The following is a 16081-nucleotide window of genomic DNA, read 5'->3' on the forward strand; positions in this document are numbered from 1 at the left end:
ATAGGGCTGGATTCATCATTCTTGGCAGAATGATGAATCCAGCGAAAAAGGGAGTAGGGGGGGCGGGCCTCCGAAAGGCCGCAACCGTTCGCATCACGGAGGTGCGATTTCACCGGCTGCGCTGCGGCTAGCTGCAGCCTTTCGTGAAAATAGCGCTACTGTGAAAGGTGGTGCTATTCGCCATGCTACTGCCGGGGATAATGTTCCTCACAATATCGTCGACAGCGGTGCCACGGCCGACTCCTCCCCCTCCCTGCCCCGACTCCTCCCCTCCAGCTAATTAACATCCTATCACACGCGAAAATCCCCTATCGCACGTGATAAACGTTTAGAAAATAACCCCCATAGTTTGAAGACATTTTTTTCTGTTTTTTATTCTTAGGACCTGAATAATGGACATTATTATGGTGCATATAAGGCAACATTGCAACATTTATGTGTTCAAAAGCAGCTGAGGTAGAAATCCAAATATAGAAATGAAGGTCTTACTTAGTAAGCTCTGCATCGTACAAACATTTCTGATACAATGATTGATTTCTAATTACAAACATGACCTCTCTAACACAGACCTCTCTAAATTTACCCAATAATTTTAATATAGAAGTTGACCTAGAAAAAGTTTGAAAACTTTAGATATTTTTGGGTAAAATATGGAAGTTAGACCTTTTCATCCAGTTCAGATGGTGGTTTACAGGAACAGTCCTTAGAATGAAGACCAAGTTCAGACAGCTTTAAAATACTTCCACAACCTGCATGATATAAAATACATACATCTAACACAAACATGTAAGAGTAATACTTAAGCATTATGATTTAAAGAGAGTTTACAATGATCACATAACATTTGAATCCTGCTAAGAAAATGATTTATTGCTTCTTGTCAAAAAATGACTGGGGAATTTTGAATATTGTGACCAGAAGAGGAAGGATCATTGGATATCAGATATATGTGTGCTGCTAGAAATGCTCTTGCTTTTCCATGGTTTAAATATCTGCTTTGCTGATTTGATGAAAGGAACATCAAGGACATTTTAATTTTTAGCTCATAGTCTCATTTATGCTTATCATATCTTACAATTTAGCACTGGCCACAACCAAAACTCTTTAGTGTGCATTTTCTAGTGTAACATGCTGAATCATTATTTTCCCTGCATCTAACTGTGAAAAGCAAGTTTGCTTACCGTAAACTGTGTTTCTGTAGATAGCAGGATGAATTAGCCATGCTGTCATGGGATCTGTCAATCAGGTCCAGGAGGCGGAGCTTTACCAAGCAGAGATTAGATTTTAGCTCTCTGCGGCTGCGCGTGTGTTCCCGCGCAGGAAAGTAACAGATTCTCCTCAGTCTATGATTAAGCTGTAGTGTAGTCGAAGAGACTGCGACTGCCAGGGAGGAGGGCAGGTCAGCATGGCTAATTCATCCTGCTATCTACGGAAACACCGTTTACGGTAAGCAAACTTGCTTTTTCCCGTTGATAGCAGGGCTGAATTAGCCATGCTGTCATGGGAGTCCCAAGCTCCCGATCACAGTTTTTTTTTTTTTTTTCTTTTTACGAGATCAGTAACAGTGTGGCAGTCACCGTGAACCAGAGGATAGAGATTGCAGGATTGCATGGCCTATCTTCGCATCAGTGGCTGCTTGTTGATCAAGGCAGTAGTGAGATGTGAAGGTATGGAGCAATGACCATGTAGCTGCCTTACAAATGTCTATGGGTTGTACATTTTTAAGATGTGCCAAGGAGGCTGCCACTGCTCGGACTTGGTGAGCTTTAGGAACAGAATGTAGCTGTAACCTCTGTTTGTCGTAGCAGAATGTGATGCACTGTGCTATCCAACTGGAGATGGTACGTTTGGCCACTGGTAGTCCAGGGGCTTTCGGGTCGAAAGAGACAAAGAGTTGAGAAACACGGGAGTCCAAGTTTGTTCTTTCTTTGTAGTATGCTAAAGCTCTTTTGCAATCTAGTGTATGCAGTAATTTTTCCCTATCATTTGCATGAGGTTTGGGGAAAAAGATGGGTAGTTCTATGGTTTGATTGAGATGGAATTGAGAAACCACTTTTGGTAGGAAGGACGGTTGAGTTCGGAGAACCACCTTTTGGTGATGAAACTGTAAATATGGAGAATAATGGACCAAAGCCTGTAATTCACTGACTCGTTGTGCTGAGGTTACTGCAACCAGAAATACAACCTTCCATGTGAGGTATTTAATACGTGCCAAGTCCATGGGTTCAAACGGGAAAAGCATGAGCTGACCAAGAACTATGCTGAGGTTCCACAGAACTCGAGGCTTAGAGATCGGAGGACGAAGGTAAGTTAACCCCTTAATGAAACAGGATAGTAAGGGGTGATTGGATATAGGAATATTGTTTACTGATCTATGATATGCAGCTATGGCACTGAGATGAACTCGAATGGATGATGTTGCAAGACCAGCTGTGTACAGTGTATGAAGATAATCCATAAGTAGTTCAGGTGAGCAGTCCAATGGTGGTACGCCATTGGAAGAGCACCAAGTAGAGTAGCGTTTCCATTTATACCTATAATGTTTCCTTGTTGAGAGTTTCTTGGATTCTGGCAAGATGAATTGTGCCGAAGTGGAAACCCCCTGTTCTGTTAAAAGGAGCCTCTCAATCGCCATGCTGTCAGATGGAGAGATGAGTGTAGCGGGTGTTGAAGTGTTCCTTGATCTTGGAAGAGAAGATCTGGGCGATTCGGTAACCGAATTGGGTCCGTGATCGATAGTCGGAGAAGGAAACTGTACCACGGTTGTCTTGGTCAGGCCGGGGCTATGAGTATCAATTGAGCTTTGTCTACTATGCACTTTTGAATTGTCCGTGATATAAGTGGTATGGGAGGAAAGGCATACAGGAGGCCTGTCATCCACGGGATGAGGAAGGCATCCTGAGTGATCCTGAATTGGCTTGGTCTTATCGAGCAGAATTTGGGAACTTGAGCGTTGAGTTCCGTTGCAAAGAGATCTATCGAGGGCATCCCCCACTGAATGAAGATGTCTTGGGCTACATCCGAATTGAGGGCCCATTCGTGAGGATGAAAGATGCGACTTAGTCTGCTGCTCTTGCGTTTGCCACTCCTGGTAGGTAAGTTGCTTGCAGATGTATGCAATGTCGGTGAGCATGTTTGAAGATTGTCAGGGTCTCCTTGCAAAGGGACCATGAACCGGACCCTCCTTGCTTGTTGATATAAAACATTGCCACTTGATTGTCTATGTAAATCATGACCCTGCGGCCTTTTAAGTGATCTTGAAACACTTGTAATTCATTTCGAATTGCTCTGAGCTCCAATAAATTTATCTGCAAGTTCTGCTCGGAGATAATCCATAACCCTTGCTTTTCATAAATCTCGAGATGTGCTCCCCATCCCTTGCGAGACACATCTGTGGTTAAGACTGCATTGTGAGGAGGGGGACTGAATAATGCTCCCTTGGAAAGGGTGGAGTCTAGGAGCCACCATGTTATGTCCTGTTTCATCTCGGAGGTCAACGATAACTTCTGTGTCAACGGTTGTGTTGTTTCCATTGATGTTTTAGTCCCCATTGCAGGCGTCTCATGTGTAGCCTGGTGTTGGGAATCGTGAAAATAGCCGCTGCCATGTGGCCTAGGACTACTAGAACTTGTCTTGCCGAAGGTCTTTGAGTATGGTTCAACATATGGAGAAGTTGACGCAATTGTGTTATTCTCTCGGTTGGGAGGTATGCCCAGTTGCGAGTGGTGTCCAGGCATGCTCCTATAAACTGTAATGTTTGTGTTGGTTGTAGATGTGATTTCTGAAAATTGATCACTAGTCCCAACTCCTGTATCACTCGTCGGAGGTGGTCGATCAAGACGTCCGGAGTCGATTATCAGCCAATCGTCCAGGTATGGAAAGATGGTTATTCCCTGTTGTCTGAGGTGAGCCACCACCACAACCATGCACTTGGTGAAAACCCTGGGTGCAGCCGATAGTCCAAAGGGGAGAACTTTGTATTGGTAGTGGTGAGGCTTGTAGCGAAAGCATAGGTATCGCCAAGAGGATGGATGGATTGGAATATGTGGGTAGGCATCCTTCAGATCGATGGAACACATCCAGTCATTGGGTTGAATCAGAGGTAGGATCGATTTCATCGAGACCATTTTGAATTTCTCTTCGGTGAGGAATTTGTTCAATTCTCTCAGATATAGTATGGGACGAAGGCCACCCGACTTTTTGGGTATGAAGAAGTATGGGGAATAAAACCCCGCCTGTTGGGTTTTCGGGGAAATCCGTCGAATGGCCTGTTGTTTGCGAAGCAAAGTAATTTCCTCCCCCAGTTGTGGTTGGAAGCTTTGATTCTTTAGAGTGGAAAGGTGAGGTAGTACGGGTTTTGTGGTAAATTGGAGTTGATAACCGTGTCGTACTATCTCTAAAACCCATTGATCGGATGTTATTCTCTCCCAGGCTGCCCAGCAAGAATGGATTCTGCCAGGTGGTGCTTGATGTCGTGGTGGTGGCTGGGTTATTAAAAAGATGGCGTTGTTTTTACTGCAGCAGCCGGTTGTTGTGTCTGCTATCTCTGGTTACGTGGCTTACCCCTACGTTGGATTGAGTTGTGCTGTTGCAGCGTAGGACGTTGGTAAGATGGATACATCTGTGTACGAAAGGATTGATAAGACCTGTAAGGTCTACAGGCATAGGACTGTCTACGAATAGATCCCATATAACGACGCGTGGTCGAGTAGTGATCTGCCGTCGAGGAAAGCATACCTTTTGTGGCTTGCATGCACTCATATAAGTATTGTACCATGTAGAATTGGTGGTGCATAATGCGGGCATTCAGCATTGAGTTGTGGTACATCTTCCTGCTAAACTCATCTAAATATCGGTAATCCTTGCCTGGTGGATATGAGGTATGCGACTTTGTTTTCTTGAATCTTTGCATCGCAGATTCTACTACAATTGAAGCATGCGGGAATTGTTGCATAGAGTAAGGCGATGTTTTCCACATACGAAATTTTATATCCGTTTTCCTTGAAACCGCTGACAGAGAGTAAGGTGTTTCCCACGATTTCTGTAAGACGGTATGTAGGAGTTCTTGTAGTGGAAGAGATGTTGGTTCCCCTGGAGAATCGAAAATTTTAGGAGACCTAAGGTTTCTGATCTAGGGTCTGTCTCCTTATGCACCTCTAGGTGTAATATAGTACCCAATTTTTCTAAAACTTTTGGGTACGTAAGGTCCTCTGGAGGAGAATACGGTTCCTGCGGTTCTCCTGTGGGTCTGACGGGAACCCGGTAGATGATGATGGGGATGTTTGGGGAGACATGAAATCGATAGGTGTATCTTGATTTTGAATTGGTGAAATTGGTTGTTTTGTTATTGGGGAAGCCGGAGGCTCCATTGACTGTTCTCTGGAAGTATGTGTATTGTGTTCCGGAGAACTTACAGATAGTTCGTTAGACATCTTAAAGGATGATTGAAGAGTTTCATAAAACTGTGCTAACGATCGGGATAATTGAAAAAATGCCTCTTTTGTGTGAGGAGGCATTGTTGAATGACCAGATTGTTTTGGTAACTCACATGCTTTAGGTTGCACCGGAGGTGTTTGAGGAAAAGTACTTGGAATGTCATATTTCTTACCCATCTTGCCGTCTGCGGTCCTAACAGAATCATCTGAGGATGTAGATGCATTAGAAGAAGTGACCTGTATTACTTCTCTATGAGATAAGGGCTTTGTGCCTTGTGCTTGAGATGACCTAGAAATAAAAGGGCTTACTTCCCATGTTTCACTCGTCCTCGAAGCCTTTTTGTGGTGTGAATGATGTGAATGCGCATGGTGATAGCGTGACGATGATCCTGTGTGGATTCCACGTTTAGAAGAGCATAAAGTACCCGAGCGGTTTGGCGTTACATCTGGAGAGGTGTAATGAGATACCTCTGGGGACTCATGTCGTCGCTTTAACCCATGTTGTATTTGATAAGATGGGTGTCTGGGTTTATGAAATGTTTTCGTGGTGCCTCTTGCGGCGCCATATGCTGTCTAGGAGTCGGGCTCCTCGATGCTCTATGTTGTTGGTGTCTACTATGTGTCAATGTCTTCGGCGCCGTGTGCACCGATAAATTCAGTAATTTGTGCTAGCTCGTCGACTTGTAGGCATATGTCTTCGGCGCCATGCGCATAGATGTCTTCGGCGCCATTGTCTCCGGCACCAGATGGCTCCGGCGTTGTGCGCGCAGATGGCTCCGGCGCCATGCACGTAAATGGTTTCGGCGCAGTGTGCGCAGATGGTTCCGACACCGTGTGCGCAGCGGTCATCGGCGCCGTGCGCGCAGATGTGTTCAGCGCCGTTTGCGCTAATGTGTTCGGTGCCATGCGCGCAGAGGTTTTGTGCACCGATGTTGTCTTGGGCGCAGAAGTTCTATGTGCCGACAGTGTTTTGGGCGCAGAAGTTTTAGGCACCAAAGTTTCAGGTACCGCTGATTCCGGCGCCGATAGTTCAGGGTCTCTCGGTCCTCTCAGATCCGTTGACCTATGTCTTCGCAGCAAGTCCTTACCTCCAAGCCTGGAGGGGTGAGGATCCCACAACAATGCTCGTTTTTGAGATGGAGCCGCTGTTGTTGAGGGGCCAGGCGAAGAATGAGCCTCCAATGGCTCCGATAAATTGAAAAGTTCCTTCATCCGATAAGCCCGCTGTTTTTGGGCCCTCGGGGACATTCGGGAACAAAATTCACAATCTTTTAAATTGTGCTCTGGCCCCAGGCATCGGTAACATCGGTCATGGACATCCGTGACCGACATTACTTTGCCACAGGTACAGGGTTTAAATCCCGATTTTTAGACATTTTAAGAAAAACAAAACGCTGAGGAGAAGTCAGCTCCCTGTGCGGTCCCGCTCGCGGAAAAAACAGACTGAGGAGAATATGTTACTTTCCTGCGTGGGAACACACGCGCAACTGCAGAGAGCTAAAATCTAATCTCTGCTTGGTAAAGCTCTGCCTCCCGGACCTGATTGACAGATCCCATGACAGCATGGCTAATTCAGCCCTGCTATCAACAGGAAAAAACAACCAATAAATAATTAATTCAAGTATCTGCAATAAATATATATGAGAAAACAATCAAATTATTTTAAAAGGCCAGTAAAACTGCTTTTCTGTACACCCTCCGACTTAATATCATGGCGATATTAAGTCGGAGGTCCCAAAAGTAAAAAATAATTAAAAATTTAAAAATTTAAAATCAGCTCGTGGGTTGAAAACCGGATGCTCAGTTTTGCCAGCGTCCGGTTTCCGAATCCGTAGCTGTCAGCGGGTCCGAGAACCAATGCTGGCAAAATTGAGCGTTGGCTGTCAAACTCGCTGACAGCCGCCGTGCCTGTCAAAAAGGAGGCGCTAAGGACGCGCTAGTGTCCCTAGCGCCTCCTTTTACTGCGGGCCCTAATTAGCATAATTTTATTTACTGTATCGCGTGCACAGGACACTGGCCTGTGCGCGCACCGGGAGAGTGGGCACTCGCCCGCTCTCCTGCGTTTCTTTCTGTATCGGCCTGTATGTTTGGTATCAGTGAGTAAACGAGCTGCAGAATTAAGAAGTAGCTACAGGGTTGCAGTGTAGAAGCAGGTAATCATAGATATAGGCTATTACAATAGTCAATCACGGGGAAAATGAATGCTTGCATAACCATTCAAAAATCAGCAGGAATTAATAACATTTTTAAACCTGCAATAACTCGAAGCTTATAAAAACCTGATTGAATTACAGCTTTGATTTGACTTTTGAAAGAAAGGTGAGAATCAATTAAAACACCTAAATTTTTAATTGAGTCAGATGGTTCGAAAAACCAATTTCCTAAGGAGATTGAAAGATAAGCCTTTAGAGAATAAGATTGTTTAATTAGCAAAAATTCAGTTTTGGACATGTTCAAGGACAGCTTATTGTGGTGTACCCAAGACTGAATCAATGATATACAGATCTGTAAATGATCTATATTTTCTTTCCAACTTGGACGGATGTGAATAAAAAATTGTATGTCAGCAGCATAAATCTTATAACCATCACATGTGGTGGCAAGTAACTTGGCAATCCGGGCTAAATAAATATTGAACAGAATGGCTGATAAAGCAGATCCTTGTGAGACTCCTGTGTTGAGACTAGTTAATTGAGAAAGCACATTCATATACATCAGTTGTTGCGTTCTGTTCTTAATGAAAGCAGTGAACCATTTCAAAACCTTGCCAGTGATAACACATTCTTGGAGACAAAATAAAAGTATGTCGTGATCTACTGTACCAAACACTGCGGAATTGTTAAGAGAGACAAGAAGAAACTCACTACCACTGTTGAGTCCTCTTCTAGCAAGCTCTACCATCAAGAGGGACTCCATCATTTTCTTGATTGTTTTTTTTCCACACAATTTTGAGTTTGGGACAGGGTGCACCCTTTACAAGCTGGTGACATTGGGTTAGATCTGTTTACCCCCCTTTCCGAGTACTTAGGGGTAAAGACAATTTCTGAAAGTTGTGTACTTCATTGATTCCCCCACCCCCCCCCAGCCTTTCTCTATTAGCATTCCTTATTTTTTTTACTATCCATATGAGTATGTTGGTTGTCCTGGCTAAGCTTTGGAACTCTTTACCAACTCACTTAAGACTCTGTGCAGAAAAAAAGTAATTCAAGTCTGATCTTAAAACTTGGTTATTTAAAAGTGCTTTTACAGAAAATGAACTCTTGCAGTGAACACCAAATTTTTAAAATTTTTAAAATTTTAAAATGTAAATCACGAGCTGTCAATGTCAGATTATCTGGGCGGTCTGAATTATTAAGAGTCTTCCACTAATTTTAATGTGTTGTCCTCTGTTTATTAGTCTTATATTGATATTAGTTAAGTCTTTTAGATAATGTATGTGTTTTTATGAATTTATCTTTTCTTTAACTGCTAATAATTTTCACATTTTATTAGAGATAGCGGTTACTATTTTATGAAACTTTGTATTTCCATATTTATGTTTGACCTTTGTAAACCGTTGTGAAGGTACGTCTGATGTAACGGTATATAAATGACAATAAACTAAACTAAACTAAACTAACATGCCATGCCCAGTGTTATTTTTGCATTGCTTGATTTAAAACAATGAAACTGCAAGTTTATATTATACTTCACTACCATACTTTTCCCATTTAATGTTCTGGTTAGATTTATTGTCTACTTACAAAAATATTGTTAAAAAGGTTAATTACTGTTTTATTCTGATATAATCATTTTATCTGGTCTGTGGTACCACAAGTGAGAAGTTGTTTGGGAAGGACACAGAATTGTGGTATCGGGTTGACCGGGACCCTGTCTCATCCCCCACTCAGGCTACGAACCCAAAGATAAATATTAGTAAACATAATTTCTGATATGGTACTCCCCACCCAAAGCATAGGGGTAATTCATAGTCAGGACCAAGGGGGGGGGGGGGGCACAGTGTATTGGCAGGACATGTACATCCAGATTCAGAGACCATTCTGGTTAGGCCCTTACCATGGGAAATAATTCTCTAGTGTGCCAGCTGAGTGTATATGTTTGGTAAAATATACCTTTTTGGTTTTACTCACCAAAAAGGAATATTTAAATTAAAGTTTTCTATATTAAATCAGATCTGTTCAGGATTTATGCTTCCCCATACTCAGCACACCTTACTATATATTTAAAAATCACGTGACTCAGATGTAAACCAAGAGGCATGTTTAGAGCAGCAAAGAGAGATACATTTGACTGGAGCAATAGTATCCACAATGGATTGCAATGTGTCATTCCAGGTCAGCATAGAGTCCTGGAGCGCCTCAGCACAAAACATGGAAAAAGACTGCTTAATATGTTCTCTAAAAATTTCAAGGTCCACATTTCATTACTCTTTGTGGTAAATGTAGCCACTTGATTATGTTGCTTTCAACATGCACAAGTCAATCCTAGAGAATGGAGGCTGGGATTCAAGACTTTTCCCTCAAATTGAGCTAATAGGTTCAAATTATTGATAACTTTATAGGTGTATCTGCTGCCAGTCTGATAAACCAAGGGAACCAACTCTGATGAAGCTAGAATTGTCTTTCTATTAACAGAATCAATGGAAAAACATATATCATCCCTTTTAGCAATGATACCAAAATCTGTAACAGGGTTGACAGCCAGGAAGGAGTGGAAAAATGAGGAGGGATCTAGCAAAGCTTGAGGAATGGTCTAGAGACCGGCAGCTGAGATTTACTGCTAAAAAATGCAGAGTAATGCATTTCGGATGCAAAAATCCAAGGTAAAGTTACAGTATTGGAGGTGAAATTCTTCTAAGCACAAAGAAAGAGTGGGATCTGGAGATAATTGTATCTGATGATCTTAAGATGGCCAAATAGGTGGATAAAGTGCCGGTAAAAGCCAGAAAGATGCTTGACTGCAGAAAAGAGGAATGGTCAGCAGAAAAAGGAAGGTGATACTGCTGGAGACCGTGACTCAAAAGGATATAAACAGGATGGAATCGGTCCAGAGGGTGGCCACTAAAATGTTCACTGGTCTTTGTTCTAAAGCATATGGGAATAGACTTAAAGATCTAAACATGTAGAGGAAAGGTGAGATAAAGGAGATATAATAGAGACATCCAACTATCTCAAAGATTTCTTTGCAGAGGAGGTGAACCTTTTTCAATAAAAAGGAGGCTCTAGAATGAGGGGTCATGAGATAAGGGTGAAGGGGTAAATTCAGGAGTAATTTTAGGAAATATTTTTTTACAGAGAGTTTGGTGGATGCATGAAACAGTCTTTCAGTGGAGGTGATGAAGACACTGATGTCATCAAGACTGCACACCTCCATTCTCATCTCTTTGCCCAGGTGGCAGAGTTCTTTGCCCTTACTCATTACTGCTTCTCAGCAGAAGGCCAGACCATACTCATTTATGTAGATTCTCATTATGCTTTTGGAGCTGTACATGATTTTGACACCTCTCTAGCCAAACTGTGGGTTTCTCACCTCTTTGGGTGCACCCATTAAGAACTCTGCTTATATTCATGCGTAGTTGCAGTCTCCATTCTTTCCTTCACAGGTAGCCATTGTCAAGTGTGTATTGCACATCTTAGCGAATACATCAATAGTGGGAAGTAACAGTGAGCACCCAAATATATGTAATAGTGAAGTCAAGGGTGTCGCAATAAATAAAGATCCACTGTAGAAAGGTCCAATTCAAAAGGAATTTATTATTCAAAAATGCACAAGAAGTGTCAAATCATAATGAAAGCTAATTTGAAGGTTGCCAATCTTTGAAGTAGGAACAAGAATCCCAAACCCCGCCATGAGCCATGTTTCGCCACAGGACTATCTTTAGGGGGTGGGGGTGGGGAACCATACATATGAACACATCAAAGGATTCATATTTGAAAGCAGCTTTAAAGGCGAGCCACAGGAGAAAATTCAGAAAATAGCAGCTAAGATCCTTTTTGGATTAAAGAAATATGATCATGTAATACCATGCCTAGTACAGCTTCACTGGCTCCATGCTGCATATAGGATAGGCTTTAAGATTTTGTGCCTAGTTTTCAAGGCCTTATATAGAGGTTTCCCACTTTATTTAGCTCTTTTATTTTCATATCGGCCAACTCGATTATTACTCTCAATTCAAGATCTATGTTTATTAACTCCTTCAAAAAAGTGAAGCAGATTTGTGAGGCAAGACTTGCCCTGGGTAAAGCCATGCTGACTTTGTTCCATTAAATCATGTCTTTCTATATGTTCTATGATTTTGATGTTTAGAACACCTTCCACTATTTTTCCTGGCACTGAAGTCAGGCTAACCGGTCTGTAGTTTCCCGGATCGCCCCTGGAGCCCTTTTTAAATATTGGGGTTACATTTGCTATCCTCCAGTCTTCAGGTACAATGGATGATTTTAATGATAGGTTACAAATTTTTACTAATAGGTCTGAAATTTCATTTTTTAGTTCCTTCAGAACTCTGGGGTGTATACCATCCGGTCCAGGTGATTTAAAGGTGATCCGGTCCAGGTGATGTAAAGCGCCGCCACAGGCACTAGTTTCTTGTTTCGCTGTGAACCGATGTGATATCATTGATGAATGTCGGTATATAAAACCGTTAAATAAATAAATAAATAAAATAAATAAACTACTCTTCAGTTTGTCAATCAGGCCTACCACATCATCTAGGTTCACCGTGATTTGATTCAGTTCATCTGAATCATTTACCCATGAAAACCTTCTCCATTACGGGTACCTCCCCAACATCCTCTTCAGTAAACACTGAAGCAAAGAAATCATTTAATCTTTCCGTGATGGCCTTATCTTCTCTAAGTGCCCCTTTAACCCCTCGATCATCTGACAGGCCAACTGACTCCCTCACAGGCTTTCTGCTTCGGATATATTTTAAAAAGTTTTTACTGTGAGTTTTTGCCTCTACAGCCAACTTCTTTTCAAAATTCTCTCTTAGCCTGTTACATTTAACTTGCCAACGTTTATGCTTTATCCTATTTTCTTCTGTTGGATCCTTCTTCCAATTTTTGAATGATGATCTTTTGGCTAAAATAGCTTCTTTCACCTCCTCTTTTAACCATGCCGGTAATTGTTTTGCCTTCTTTCCACCTTTCCTAATGTGTGAAATACATCTAGACTGTGCTTCTAGAATGGTATTTTTTAACAATGACCACGCCTCTTGGACATTTTTTACTTTTGTAGCTACTCCTTTCAGTTTTTTTCTAACAATTTTTCTCATTTTATCAAAGTTTCCCTTTTGAAAGTTTAGCACGAGAGCCTTGGATTTGCACACTGTTCCTCTTCCAGTCATTAAATCAAATTTGATCATATTATGATCACTATTGCCAAGTGGCCCCACCACCGTTACCTCTCTCACCAAGTCCTGTGCTCCACTGAGAATTAGATCTAAAATTGCTCCCTCTCTCGTCGGTTCCTGAACCAATTGCTCCATAAAGCTATCATTTATTCCATCCAGGAACGTTATCTCTCTAGCTTGTCCCGATGATACATTTACCCAGTCAGTATTGGGGTAATTGAAGTCTCCCATTATTACCGCACTACCAATTTGGTTAGCTTCCCTAATTTCTCTTACCATTTCACTGCCGTCTCACCATCTTGACCAGGTGGACGGTAGTATACCCCTATCACTATAGTCTTCCCCGACACACAAGGGATTTCTACCCATAAAGATTCAATTTTGTAATTAGTCTCATGCAGGATGTTTATCCTGTTGGACTCTATGCCATCCCGGACATAAAGCGCCACACCTCCTCCCGGGTGCTCCTCTCTGTCATTGCGATATAATTTGTACCCCGGTATAGCACTGTCCCATTGGTTATCCTCTTTCCACCATGTCTCTGAGATGCCAATTAAGTCTGTCATCATTCACTGCTATACATTCTAATTCTCCCATCTTACTTCTTAGACTTCTGGCATTAGCATACAAACATTTCAAAGTTTGTTTTTTGTTTGTATTTTCATTCTGCTTTTTAATATATAGGGATAAATTAGAATTTTTTAGCTCAGGTCAGTTTTTAGTTACAGGCACTTGGACTATTTTTCTAATTATTGGAACCTCACTGTCGGGATGCCCTAATTCTAATGCATCTTTAGTATCCTTTGAAGATACCTCTCTCCGAACCATGCGCTGCTGAGCGACTGTCGGCTTTCCCCTTTGTTCTAGTTTAAAAGCTGCTCTATCTTCTTTTTAAAGGTTAGCGCCAGCAGTCTGGTTCCACCCTGGTTAAGGTGAAGCCCATCCCTTCGGAAGAGACTCCCCCTTCCCCAAAAGGTTCCCCAGTTCCTAACAAAACTGAATCCCTCTTCCTTGCACCGTCTCATCCACGCATTGAGACTCCGGAGCTCTGCCTGCCTCTGGTGACCTGCGCGTGGAACAGGAAGCATTTCAGAGAATGCTACCCTGGAGCTTCTGGATTTAAGCTTTATACCTAACAGCCTAAATTTGGCTTCCAGAACCTCCCTCCCACATTTTCCTATGTCGTTGGTGCCCACATGTACCACGACAGCCGGCTCCTCCCCAGCACTGTCTAAAATCCTATCTAGGTGACGCGTGAGGTCCGCCACCTTCGCACCAGGTAGACATGTTACCAGGCGATCCTCACGCCCACCAGCCACCCAGCTATCTACATTCCTAATAATCGAATCACCAACTATGACGGTCGTCCTAACCCTTCCCTCCTGGGCAGTAATTTGTTATGAACACTTTAATTTTGGGCGGATTATTGTTGTAACCTTAATTTTCAAATTCTTCAGTGGTACTTTTCAGATTCATTGGGTTTCATAAGAATATAATGTTGAGTCATACCAATAGTCCATCAAGCCCAGCATCCTGTCTCCAGCAGTGGCCAACCTGGGTCACCTAAGTTACCCAGGAAATCTCACTATGAAAGTCTTTCATTGCTTGCCAAAAGAATTAAAAGGTGAAGAAACCAAAGTCTATCTGGTTATAAATATTTATGGTCCAGGTAAGTTAAAAATAGCTTAACATTTGCACCTAGTTTACCCCAGCCCAGGTGTTACTTTATAGCAATATTCTTAAGGGAAAATATCAGATACATTATATGACTTCAATTTAATACATGAGGTACCAAAGGAAATCCCAAGAAATCATACCTCGATATGCATAACAGCAGTAAACAGATGCTCCAGATATTTTCATGTCCAATTGATATTCTGGAACCCTCCAATTTTCTCCTAGGATAGTCTCATCTAGTGGGTCAACCTTTGATCTTCTTGTTAATAAGTCAATGTATGGTGCTGAAAATATGTGCTTAGGATCACTACAAACAAGAAAATGGAATCTGTCTACCACACAATCAATTGTACATTCTGCATACATGTCAAAGGTTTCATGGCTGCATATATGTCAAGGGTAGCCCTCTGAAACTTGTTAAATTGTAGCTGTTAAAAATAGTATGTTTATTAACAAATCTGCTTCTCTTAAGCAAACAGTTTTAGACAGATTCAGTATTTTTGGCTAACTATTATGTTTGCCAACCAAGTTAAGATTTTATAATGAATATTTGTTGACATATACTCACAGGAAAATCAAGGGATGTCTGCTGTGAATTTGCAAATAAGCAGCTGAGGTAAAACATTTTAAGGTATAATTGTTTTTGCTTAATTTTTTACTTTAAAATTCAGTTTTCTAATAGTGGTGGTGGCCACCTACTTGCAAAATATACCATTGAAAATCTGCCTTGACTTCTATAAAATGTCCTCAGATTAGATCAAACATTTTGAACTAGAGTACTATCAATGACTTGAGAGAAGAGTAAAAAATGGAGAAATTACTAATTACCGTATTTTTCGCTCCATAAGACGCACCTGACCATAAGACACACCTAGGATTCAGAGGGCGAAAATTAAAAAAAAAAAAAATTTGTGCTAAACCGGCTCTGTCCCCAGGTGTCTGTGCGTCTTATGGAGCAAATTAGGGGAGTGCATAACTTTTTTTTTTTTCCCCATTTTGTTTTTGGGTCTGGGGAGGGCCATTTCGGTCCATTCTCCAGATCAGAAAACTTTTGTCTTTCTATTTCTGTGGGAACCCCCCCCCAAAAAAAACCCCATCCCAACCCTTTAAATTAATTAACAACACCCACCCTCCTAACCCCCCCCGAGACCTGCCAAATTAATTAAATACAACCCCCCACCCTCCTGAACCCCCCAAGACCCGCCTAAAGTCCCTGGTGGTCCAGCGGGGGTCCAGGAGCGGTCCGGGAGCAATCTCCTGGACTTGGGCCGTCGGCTGCCAGTAATCAAAATGGCGCCGACGGCCCTTTGCCCTTACTATGTCACTGGGTTTGACCAATGGCAGCGGTAGCCCCTGTGACATAGTAAGGGCAAAGGGCAGTCGGCGCCATTTTGATTACTGGCAGCCAACTGCCCTTACTATGTCACAGGGGCTACCGCTACCATTGGTCAACCCCAGTGACATAGTAAGGGCAAAGGGCGGTCGGTGCCATTTTGATTACTGGCAGCCGATGGCCCAAGCCCAGGAGATCGCTCCTGGACAGCTCCTGGACCCATCTTTAAAGATGGCTCCGGCCAGCCAGTGCTCCTACCATGTGACAGGGGCCGGCCAATGG

General features: G+C 42.4%; 1 protein-coding gene across 5 annotated transcripts in view; it reads right to left on the reverse strand.

Moving 5' to 3' along the window:
* LOC115087006 overlaps window positions 1–16081 on the reverse strand; it is a 326242-nt gene that overhangs the window by 202835 nt on the left and 107326 nt on the right. For all 5 annotated transcript variants that reach the window (XM_029593593.1, XM_029593595.1, XM_029593598.1 and 2 more), the window contains 2 exons: window positions 14607–14773; window positions 664–749 (listed from right to left, as the gene is read on the reverse strand). In XM_029593593.1, coding sequence (XP_029449453.1) covers window positions 664–749; window positions 14607–14773 — 253 coding nt within the window. The remainder of the gene's footprint in view (window positions 1–663; window positions 750–14606; window positions 14774–16081) is intronic.

The sequence above is a fragment of the Rhinatrema bivittatum genome, chromosome 3, assembly GCF_901001135.1.
Source record: "Rhinatrema bivittatum chromosome 3, aRhiBiv1.1, whole genome shotgun sequence".
In the NCBI taxonomy this organism is placed as follows: Eukaryota; Metazoa; Chordata; class Amphibia; order Gymnophiona; family Rhinatrematidae; genus Rhinatrema; species Rhinatrema bivittatum.